A 12,172-nucleotide genomic window follows, 5' to 3' on the forward strand; every position below is an offset into this window, starting at 1 on the left:
GTCCAATCCCTGGCAAGAATTGAGGCCAATCCTGACGGCCTAGGCCAAAATTAGCTGCCAATCCAATTCATGCCGTCTTCTTTCTCATTCTTCCCTGGTGTAACACAGCCTGTGGCACAAACCCACGCTTTAACTATGGCTTACGGGTGAACATCACGAGCGGCAAAGCATTCTCGTCAATGGCCGTCTGACAACTTACCGTCGCTCGAGATGATAGGGCTGTGCCACATGTATTCAGCCCCCAAAGTTCTCCTCGTGATCTGCCTCACCGCCCGAAGGCCGTGTAAACGCTTGCTTTGTTGGCTGGTAACCTAGGCTGACAGGACCAGGGTGTTCGGTCGAGGGCGGAAATTCATTACGGGGTCAGACAACGGCCAACGGCGCTCTTCGGCCCTATCAAGCGGCTCAGATTTCAACCCGCAATCAGCGCCAAGATGCGCTTTGTAGGCAGCCGGGCGGCACAGTCAGAAGCTTGTCCAGACTAACGTTGTCGGGTACCATTGAGTTAACCTGGAAGGGAAACTGGTTGACTTCGATTTCAGCTTGCCCTAGAAAATTCATTTCCTCGCTGGAGTCATCGGGCAAGGGTACCTTTGGTTGCTTGTAGGCATCAGCCCACGATGAACTGAAACTGTTGCTGGTCTCCCGATGATAAATAGTTGCTCTGTTCCGGTTGCGAATGAATGTCCACGATCTGTAATTGCATCAATAACCATTTTTAGGCCTCTGTCTCTTTCGAATAGCACCTATCAAGCCCAACCCACCTTGAAAAATCCTCCTACTTCGTCCTCGTTACTGAATCAACATGCGCGTTGCTACCGTCATCTTCGGCGCTTTCGCCGCAACTGTTGCTGCTGCCGCCGGCGACGTCCACCTCCAGCTCCATAAGAGAATCGAACCGACCAAGATCATCAAGGTCCTTGAAGCCCGCGGCACCCCCGAGTGTACAAACGCCGTCTACGCATTCGCCAGCGCCGTCACCGGCAGCGACCCCCTCCCCACCCCGAACTTCGCCCTTCAAGAGTGGGCCGCCACCGCGTCCCTTGCCAACGGCACGGTCGACCCTTGCAGCACCATCTCCGTCACGGACTCGATGAGCGCCCAGTACACCTCATGGTCGAACGCCGTCGAGTCATGGCAGACTGCCCATATGTCGGAGATGCGAGCCGTGTGGCATGAGTGCACCGATATCCCCATCATCGCGGCCGAGGTCAAGAGCCTTCTGGCCTCTGGAGGCTACTGCAGCACCAAGCTGGCAGCGCTCACCAGCGAGGGTGGGGCGGGGGCGACTGCCACCAGCAAGGGCGCCGCACCGAGAGAGACTGGAATGGCTGTTGCTGCTGCCGCTGCTGCCGGCTTCGTCTATGCTGCTATGCAGTAACGAGAGCTCGATACTGTTGGTGGATGTTGTCATGGTCTGAATATCCGCGATGCTCTTGGTGTTTGGTGTTGGGAATTGCCGGGATACAACAATTGGAACTTCGCCTGCTAGAATACACACAGTGTATGGAAGGCCTGCGCTTCATGATGCGTCAATGATATTTGATACCAATAAGCTTTTCAATATAATGGTTGTTTCTCGTCATATTCTTCGTCTTGTCACTGTGTTCTATAATGATAGTGCGTAACCATTTAGAGTTCAACATTCATACAGTCCTTGATTTTCTGTGAGATCCACGGCGCTTCCGAAATTTCTGCCAAGCTTCTAGAATATGGCCAGGGCATTTGGCGGCGATCCTACAAGACAGGAGACGTTCATAGGCGCAGAGGTCAAGAAGAACGAGTACCTTCCTGTCTTTTGGCAGTATGTCGACAGGCGACTGAGATCCCATAGCTCGCCGATGGGCATGCCGAAAAGACTCAAGAAGTAGGGATGAAGAACTGCAGCAAGAGTTAGCCGGGCTCGTTCTGCCATTGTTTCCTTCCAGCTCATCACAATGACGTACCAAGATCAGTCATATCTGCCAAAGTTCCGTCTGACTTGACAGGTGGAAATGCCTCAAAGGCATTGGAGTCGCCAGCAACAGCGGCAAAGTGCTTGTTCCAGAACCACTTGGCCGTCTCTTCTGTGCCATGCACGCCGGATAACTTGTACTGCCCCAGCTTTGCAAAATCCTCCGGCGTAGGCTTATCTAGGATCTCAGTGATGCCTGTTCTAAGCAAGAAAATATCGCCCTGCTTGAACTCTACGCCTTGATGCTTGGCTACAGCCTCGATATCTTCGATAGTGATACGGTAGCCCTCCATGGGATGGTAGTCTATCCCCTTCGCGTCGGCATATGCCTTGTAGTCGATCAGAACCCCGCGTCCCACCACGCCACCCCGCTCATGCCAGTGATCGATGGTGGGCATCTTGTTTGTCGCTGTGGACGTCGCCGAAAGTTCTTCTTGAGTTGGCTTGAGGCCATTGTAGGCGAGTCCCGTCGGCTGATGCTGCCAGTGGACAAGACTGTCCCACTGACTGCTGCCTTGTGTGTTGAACTCTAGCTCGTCGTCCCAGCCAATCCCTTGACTGAGGCCGGCGGTCTGCAGCGTGTGCACCTTATGAACCGATTGCTTGCGTCCAGGGATAGCCAGCTTGTTCATGCTGTCCAGAGGCCAGCTATATAGCGATGTGTTAGCCATGGGGCGTTGGCTCTAAGTGACTAGGTAACATGGGCATCTCACTTCAACGAGATGGACACGCCATCTCGTATTTCAGCGCCTGCTGCCTTCACCACTGAAGGGGTGAGCAGGTTTAAGGTCCCGAAGAGGTCTTTCTTTCCATCCTTGTCGAAAAGTCCCCAGGCACAGCCCTTGGGCATGCCCTCGACAAGCGGAAGGTCATCGTAGTCAGGAAGATGCAAGTCATCCATTGTGACGGAAGCCATGATCCCAGGATGCTTGAACTTGAGGTCAGCTATGATAAATGGGTGTGTGGGGGATACCTTGAACTCACTTACAGATGTTTTTTGGCTGAATACGTGGTTTCGTTCGATGCAATCATTCACTGGAGCAAGCACAAGAGTGAACTGGTCTGGCGATGATGCACCCGCCTGGAGTGTCAAATACCTGGCTTCTCCATAAACCCTCTGTTTCGCTTGAGGGGTAAATTCAGGGGGTCAAGGTGAACAGGGGGCCACTAGTAGTGCGATGGGCATGTACGAAAGTGGGTAGAAATGCCAGTCGGTTGTTAGATCGCGAGCCGTCGATTTTCAGTTGCGTCCAATTTGGATGCACGTGGGATCCACAGTTCAATTTTTGAACGACGAATACAAGCAGAACATTGCGCGAGACTGTTCGCTTATTCACAAACTGAGACTGGCACCTTAGTTGAGTGCTTCGCGTACATCCTTACTTACTTACTTATGTACTTCGCCCAGGTTTGTGATGGGCTCTCGGATCACTCAATGAATTGACATCGAGAGGGGTAACGTTTATCTTCATTCTACCGCACTGGTTGGAGCACCTGGTCCATAGCCATGGCTACACTGATCCGCGCCATATGGTTGCAAGAATGGATGAAAACCTGGTCAATCGGTGCTTCAGGTATCGGACTCAAGCTCATGCACAGACTAACTTACATCTGTCGCCAGCATGTGGTCAACATAGGCTCGGCCATCCCATACCCCGCTGCATCAAATTTGAGTTGATGCAAGCTTATCCCTAGCTTTAATACCACATCACTATGAGACTTGAGTCTGAAGACGAGAAGCGCATAAACATCAACGTCGCCCGTCCGTACTCACTTTATCTATGCTGTTGCAGGTCAATTATGACACCAGGCGAGCTGGTTGTGGCACACGGCGGTCGCTCCCGCGCAGTCTAGCGGGAAGTACCCGTTCGTGGAGTCGTCTGATCGGTTTCGGTCTCGTAGCGGTGGGCCAGTCGCGTTGGAGTCTCGAAACCGAGCGTGCTGCACGGAGCAATGTGCATCTAGTCGTTAGACAATGACACCATGGATACATGATGCAGCAGATGCGCCACTCGCCAGGCCCCAAGCGAGACACGCATGTTCATCTCCAAACGTCTTGAGATATCGACCTATAATAGTACTCTTAGCCACGATAACCCATCAAGACATGCAGGTGGTGTTTGAGGCCAGACCACGCGGAGTTTGTTGCATCTGGCTGTCTTTGGACGACAGCTTCTCCGCAATGGTTACCCATGCAGCGGAGCAGGAGCCAGGCCCTTAGAAGCTTGGTGGGTCTATGTAGATCCTGAGATCGTTTTAGTCTGGCAAAGGACAAGATCCACCATCAACTACCGCATTATTCTTTAAGCGACGTTGCTACGTTGCACTAGAAATGCGACGAACGAATACGAATACGTTTGTGTCGATCTGGACGCACTGATCCCTCCAGTAATGGCTCGTCGGGCTCACAGTACTCCCCGACTAGCCATAGAATTATGCTCCAGTACGACGACCCGCAGACACGCCCCGGCTCAGAAATATCGTGGTAGGCGGGGACGCTTGGCCCTCTTCTAGGGAACCCCAATGGAGTTCAGATGACAAGTGCGAGCATGGAATATGTCAATGGACCTGTTTGAGGACACCGCTTGGACTGTCCTCAACGGACATGTACCCGCATATTTTGGCGACTCAAAACTAGACGATTCGCCTCGTAGATATGATACAGAGGTCACCAAGCAGAATCACTTACCTCAACTACACCTCTATTCAACCTGCAAGTCAAACGTCAACATGGCCGCACCTCCACAGATCACGACAGACACCGCGGCCGGGGCTGCCGCGGCCGACTTCATGGCTCTCAACAAGAAGTACACAGAGGAGAAAGAGAAGCGCCAGCGGTCTGACGGCAACGCGCAGTACATTGAGATGGAGACAGACGCGAAGTTCAGCAAGCTGGCCCAAGACCCATGGGTCGATCATGAGAAGCTCAACGCCCAGACGCCGAGCCTCAAGGATGGCGACGAGATGAAGTTCATCATCCTCGGCGCCGGCTACGGAGGGCTGCTGTTCGCAATTCGATTCATCCAAGCTGGTTTCAAGCCCGAGGATATTCGCCTGGTCGACGCCGCTGGTGGATTTGGCGGCACGTGGTATTGGAATCGTTACCCGGGTCTAATGTGTGACGTCGAATCCTACACCTACATGCCGCTCCTCGAGGAGACGGGCTATGTTCCGAAGCACCGATACTCGTATGGCCACGAGTTGCGGGCTCATGCGGACCGAATGGCAGAGACATGGGACTTGACAGATAAGGGTGTGTTCCGCTCGCAGATCAAGAGTTATGAGTGGGACGAGGACGCTAAGCGATGGATCGTGGTTATCGAGCAGGTTCGCGGCCCGAATGATTCGCCCATCACGATGACGGTTCGATCACAGTTCGTCGTTCTGGCCAACGGTGTTCTGAACCATCCCAAAGCGGCCAAGAATCTCGAGGCATTTGAGGGCGACATGTTCCATACTGCGCGGTGGAACTACGAAGTCACTGGTGGGAACGCGGAGGACCTCGAGAATGTCCAGCTTACTGGCCTTGAGGGAAAACGTGTTGGCATCATTGGTACTGGCGCAACCGCCATTCAGCTCGTTCCACAGCTCGCCAAGTGGGCGAAGGAGCTCTACGTCTTCCAAAGAACGCCGTCATCTGTGGAAGAGAGAGGCCAGAGGCCTACTGATCCAGAAGAGTGGAAGAAGATTGCCGACGGCCCTGGCTGGCAGAGGCGTCGCCTTGACAACTTCAATTCACTTGTTTCTGGCGGCGAGGTAGAAGAGAACTTGGTAGATGATGGCTGGACGAAGATTCAGACTTACAAAGGCCTTGTCGGCGCACCACACGAGAAACCTCTTGGATTGGAGGATATCCCCAGCCATATCGGCAGTCTTCTCGCCCTGGATGCCCCGAGATCAGAGAGGATTCGACGTCGAGTTGAGGAAATTGTGAAGAATAAGTCAGTTGCTGAGGCTTTGAAGCCATGGTACCCATCATGGTGCAAGCGACCGACCTTCCATGACGACTACCTCCCGGCGTTCAACCTACCCAACGTACACCTTGTTGATACAAACGGCAAGGGAGTTGACCACGCCACCAAGAATTCACTAGTCGTCGACGGTACAGACTATCCCCTCGATGTCATTGTGCTGAGCACGGGATACAGGCCGCCTGCAGCAGACATGGCCGAGCCATCGGGCAGATCCAACATGACCATCAAGGGCCGGAACGGCGAGCTCCTATCGGATAAGTGGTCGGGAAAAGGCCCGTCTACCTTCCACGGCGTTCTCACCAACGGTTTTCCAAACCTGTTCCTGACCGGCCCTTTGCAGATCGGCGCCGCGGCAAACTTTGCTTATGCCCAGGACGTCCTTTCTCAACATTGCGCATACATGGTAGTCGAAGCTATGAAGCGCGCGGGGAAAAGCACTAATAAGATGACTATAGAGAGCATATTGGCGGGGGAAGAAGCATATGTCGGTTTCATTATGCAGCATGCGGCTTGGTTCTCTAGTTTGTCTATATGCACACCAAGCTACATGAACAATGAGGGCGAAAAGGCACCACTGGAGGCACAAATGAAGTTGGCCAGAGGAGCGCCGTTTCCACATGGTATCAATTCCTATGTAAAATTCCTGGAGGACTGGCGGGCAGGTGGCTCGATGAGCGGTATTCAAGTCACAGCATAGCAACAAGCTATATTAAAGTGACATGGACATTTAAATAAAAAGGCTAGGGGACTCAAATAGATAATATTATATTAATATATCGTAAAGTTACTATAGGGGTATCGACGTATATAAAGAGAACGGTTATTTATTAAAAATAAAAAATAAGTACGAAGCTCGCTCTAATATAAAAAATACGAGCGAAATAAGCTTTAATAATTATATAACCGAGGTTACGTAATATATAATAAGGCTATAAATAGTTAAAACTATTATAATATACCCCCTTAAATAAATATATATTTAGAAAAAGCGCGCTTAACTATTTATATTATTATAAAAAAGTCCGCTAAAAACGGAAAACTAAATACTAATATATAAGAATTTATTTATAAAAGGAATTATAAAATAAATCGGTTTATATATAAAGTTATAAACGAGGGGTAAATTAGTTATAAATTAACCTCCGTATTTATTATTATAAATAATCTTAAGGCTATATTATTAATAAAAAGTACGACTAAGGGACGGCTTTTTATTAATTAAATAATTAATTTATAGGTTAAGGGTAGTAAATATATAAAAAATTTATTACTACTTATAATACTAACTTTCCTTCCCTCTTTAATTTATATTTATATTATTATTATATATATATATTTTTATTTTTTATTTTTATACTCATATTTTTATACGTACGTATTATTAAAAAAGGATCTTTATTAATAGTATTATTTTTATTTAAATATTACTAAAATAATTAATTAAAAACTACGCTCATATTATTATAATATAAGAGATTAAGAAGTATAAATATAAAGCTACGGCTTTAGGGGAAAGTAATAGCTCCCTTAGCCCCCTTTATAAACCCGAGATAAGTAACTAATATTCCCTTATTTTATATTTCGGTCGTAGTACGTCCTTTATTTATTTAATATTAATTTAATTATTTTATTTAATAAGTAATAGCCTTATAGCTAAACGAGTTATTTAAAAGGGTAATAAAAACGAGGAGGGTTTATAGCCCCCTCTCTTATTCCTTTTTAAAAATTAAAAAAACGTCCTCGTTTTTTAAAAAGATAATATAAATAAAAAAAGGTTTATAACCCCCTCTTTTACTTCTTTAAAAAAAAAAAAAAAAAAAAGACTTTTTTTAAGAAAATTAGAAAAATAAAATAAATTTATAACCCCTTCCCTCGCTTTTTTTTTAAAAGTATAAAGTAATTAACTATATATATAATATTTTTTTAATTATTATTATTTATAAAACTAATTCTTAATAACGGACTTTTTTAGTACTATCCTTAGTATTAAGGTTTAATATAAGCTAGTACTTCTACTTCCCCTATTTAATTATAAATACTTTAAGTATATTAAGAGTACTCTTAATAGCCGTTCGAATAGTACGTACCTCCTAAGTTCGTATATTAATAATAAATATTAACGCTACTAAACTTATAAAAAGTTAGGTTATACTCCTATTTTTAAAGGGTATATACGGTTCTTAAGTATAAAGTTCTTATATTTTAAATAAAAAGTAATAAAAAAGTTAGTAATAGCCGTAATTATTAATATAAAACTACTTATACTTTATAAAGTATATTCTAAGCCGTCCTCGTTCTATTTATTATTTATAACTTAATATATAAACCTTAACTTATATAATAATAGCGTTACGGAAGGCCCTTAAATATAATAGTTTTTTAAATAAAAATAAGAATAAGGGGGTTTATATAAACGAGGCCTTAATAAAAAAGGTATTTATAAACGCTCTTTTTATATTAAAAGCGTTATTAAAAAAACTTATTAAGGACGTAATAGTATTAGCTATTTTATTTAAAAAAATAAATAGTATTTAAATTAGAATTAATACTCTTATTAATTTATATATCCCTTTAAGTATATAGCCTACGTTTAAATCTTTTTTAAATAAATATACGCTTACTTTCTTAAATAAATAGCCTCTTTTTAAGTAACCCGACGGGGTTACTAAAGTAATTTTATATTCCTTAATTATAAACTACGTTTTTTAATTAAGAACCGGGCCCCCCGGGCCGTTTTATTATTTTTTAAACGTCCCCTTATTTAATATAATTATCTCTCGTATATCTTTTATATTTAAAAGCGATACGAAGTACTCGAACTTCGCTCTAAAAAGGTTTTTTATAAAACCGTTAGTTAATATTTTATTCGTTAATATATAAATTATTTAGAATAAGCCTCTTAAGTACTCTTATCGTAGCTATATATTTTAAATATTAATATAATATAAGTAAGTTAAAATACGTTCCCCTTTTTTTATTACGAGTTTAATTATTTAACGATTATTATAATATACTTTTTATATATTACTAAGCTTAAGTAAAATATTTTAAAAAAAAGCGTTTAAAAACGAGTATTTTTTTAACTATATATTCTAAGTTTAATAATTTAGTTTTCGTAGTTAATATAATTATTATATTTTAATAAGCTACTTTTTACTAAATAAGGCTATTAAAAAAGGAGATTATAAAATCCTACGAGGATTTTTAAATCTTTTTATTATTTATAAATAAAGCGTTATTTATAATTAATAATACCTAACTACCCCCTAAGATCTTAAAGTATATTATTAAGTATTATATATAAAAAAGGTATTATATAACTTAATTTATAATAAAATAATATTAATAGGACGGGTTTATTAAGAACTAAGAGAATAGAGCGTATATAAAAGCGACGTTAAGCCGAATTATAATCGTTATATATAATATCGATCTAACCTTTTTTTAAAAAAAACTTAGTCTTATTTAAAAATATAATCCCTAAGTTTTTTTTAATTAGGACCGTTAATAATAGGGTTATAAGAGTAGTAAAGTTAGTAAGATTAAACTTTTTAATTACCCTCTTAAAATACTAATTATAAACTAAATAGATTTTTTTATTTAGTTAATTACGGACGACCCTTATTTTAAAATATTACGAAACTAGTCTCTAGTTTTTTATTTTATACTTTTTTTTAAGTCCCTCGGTTACTTAACTAACCTCGTAAACGTAGTCTTTATAATAAAAAATAAAGATATCATTTATATAAAAGAGGACTAGGACCTTTTTAATAAAATCTTAGAATAAGTATAAGTCCTCGCTTATAAATAAGAGACCTAGATTTTCAAAAATTAATATTAGCTCCTCGTATTATAATAATAAAGCGTTACGGGTATTATATAAGGCTTATTTAAGTTCGATATATATTTTTAGTTTATAAAAGCTATTTAAAAGCTTATAAATAACAGGGGGGTTACTTAGCTTTTTAATTATATTTAAAAAAGCGTTTATAATATTATATTAATAGATTTTTGAATTAAATTAGGTAGTAATAACTATAGCTACCTTAAATATTTTAATAATTAGCGTCGCTACGTAGGTTTTTTTTAGGGGGTATTATTTTTAAAGGTCCCCCCTAATATAAATTCTTATTTTATACTAATCGAGGTAATTATTATTATTAAGTTTATAATTAAATACTTATTTAAAAAGTATTAGCTTAGAAATAACTAACGTTTTACTAACTACTTTCCAAGTATTTATTTATTTTAGTTTTTAAATTTTTAATTATATTATTTTTATAAATTAACTTTTTAAAAGTTCTAATATTTTAAAAATATCCTTTTACTTCCCTAGAGAGGTAATTAATTAATTTATATAGATTTAGTTAAATTAGACTATAGTTAATAAAATATACTTTATTTTATTAATTATAGTATAAACGTAGTAATATAATATTTAATATCCCTAGGTCGCTTTATTAACTACTTTTTATTAATTAAGTATATACGTATTAAAAAAAGAGTTTTAGTTTCTTTTTATCTAAGTATAAAAAGAGTATTACTTAAGTTATTCTTATTAACTCGGGTTTTAAATAAATACTTTTAGTAATTAGTTTTTTAATTTTTAGTTTTATTTAATATACCCGTCCTCTTTTTAGCTATATATACTAATTATATTAAAATCGTTAACTAGGTCGTTTATTATTTTTATTTCTTAGTATAAGCTCGCTTATTAAAGGGGTTCGTTAGGGTTTAGTTAAATAAAAGGATCTTTTTTATAAGAGCTCTAAGAAGTCTCTATTTTTATTTATATATATATTATATTTTTAATTCTCTTAATAAGAAGATTAACTTCTTTTATAACCTTATTTATAACTTTAGTTAACTAAATAAAGTTCGTATTTAACTCCGGATTTTTAAAATCTACAGTTAATTTAGAAATAAGTAGCTATTTACTTTATTTATTTAGAAATAAACTAAGCTTTTTTATAGCCTTATTTACTTTTTATAAAACGAGTATAAGTAATAATAATTACTTTTTATTATTAATTAATATAGCCTCCTCTTTATTTATAATTTTAAGTAATTAAAACTTAAGTTCGATTATTATAAATAATTATTAAATTTTATTTACTATAGCCCTTAACTTAAGCAAACGAATTACGGTTTTAATATTATTTTTTAAGTAAAAAGCTATTTTATTAAACGTTATATTTTAAATAATAATAACTTTTAAAAATAAGGGGATTTAGATTTTATATAAGTTATAAACGTTCGGTATATAACTTACGAAGTACTTAATATATTCCCTTTATTTTATTTTAAAATATCTTTTATTAATTCTTTTCTTATAGTCCTTTTTAAAAAAGTACGTTTTATAGCCGTATATATACGTTTACCCCTAATAAGGACGTAAATTATAAATAAATTTTAGTATATTTATTAGTTATTACTATTTAAAATAATAAGTAAACTAGACTTTTTTAATTTAAATTAGTAATAGCTAGTTAATACGTTACTTAGGGCTAATATTATATAAATAAGCTACGGCTAATATAGCTTCTACTTAGAGTTCGTTTAGTAAACTAATTATTAATATTATATTAATCGCTTTATTAATAATTTCCTAACTAGCTCGTTCCCCTCCTTTATTTAGTTTTTTTATATATAGAGGAGTAGTTTCTAAGTCTATTCCTAGCTCTTATATTTATATTTAAAAACGAATTTCGCTATTAATTACGATTATTATACGTTCTACGTTTTATTAAATCTTATAAATAGCTACGCCCTTTTATATACGTACTTATTATTTAAAAAAGTATAAAACCCTAAATACTATATTATAAGTCTTCGTAACTTATAAAAAAACAAAAATCCTATTTAAATACTTATTTTTAATTAATATTAACTACTTACTTCGTTTATAAACTAATAAGTAATTAAAAAGGTCTTATAAAATCTTATAATAAAGTTAAATTACTTTTTATTTTAAAATATATTATAAAATAACCTATTTTATATAAGTAGTTATATAGTATTAGTATTCTAAATAGCTTAAATTTTTAATCTTTACCCCCCGAGCGGCTAGGACGAGCTTTTTAAGTACTATTAGTATAAAATATTTAGATTTAAAGTACTGAAACTAGGCCGTATTTAATTAGTCGTTTTTTAATTAGTATAAGGAACGTAAGTACTAAGCGCTACGTACTAAAATTATATTAATAAGTAAAGACTAACTTTTAAATAAAAAATAGGATAAATA

The 12,172-nt window shown here is 38.6% G+C and overlaps 3 protein-coding genes across 3 annotated transcripts; 2 read left to right on the forward strand and 1 right to left on the reverse strand.

Moving 5' to 3' along the window:
• Positions 1–805: 805 nt before the first annotated feature.
• On the forward strand, positions 806–1,381 carry CLUP02_11636 (uncharacterized protein; the record flags this gene model as incomplete). Its single annotated transcript, XM_049290603.1, has 1 exon — positions 806–1,381. One exon carries the CDS (start codon positions 806–808, stop codon positions 1,379–1,381), a length of 576 nt encoding a protein of 191 aa, XP_049147748.1.
• A 324-nt stretch (positions 1,382–1,705) lies between these two features.
• On the reverse strand, positions 1,706–2,870 carry CLUP02_11637 (uncharacterized protein; the record flags this gene model as incomplete). The annotated part of the gene is made up of 3 exons (XM_049290604.1): positions 1,706–1,881; positions 1,947–2,602; positions 2,668–2,870. The coding sequence occupies 3 exons, from the start codon at positions 2,868–2,870 to the stop codon at positions 1,706–1,708; spliced, it is 1,035 nt and encodes a 344-aa protein (XP_049147749.1).
• Positions 2,871–4,510: 1,640 nt separating this feature from the next.
• CLUP02_11638 (cyclohexanone monooxygenase) lies at positions 4,511–6,625 on the forward strand (the record flags this gene model as incomplete). Its single annotated transcript, XM_049290605.1, has 1 exon — positions 4,511–6,625. One exon carries the CDS (start codon positions 4,511–4,513, stop codon positions 6,623–6,625), a length of 2,115 nt encoding a protein of 704 aa, XP_049147750.1.
• Between the last annotated feature and the right edge of the window lie 5,547 nt (positions 6,626–12,172).

Source organism: Colletotrichum lupini, chromosome 6 (genome assembly GCF_023278565.1).
Source record: "Colletotrichum lupini chromosome 6, complete sequence".
In the NCBI taxonomy this organism is placed as follows: Eukaryota; Fungi; Ascomycota; class Sordariomycetes; order Glomerellales; family Glomerellaceae; genus Colletotrichum; species Colletotrichum lupini.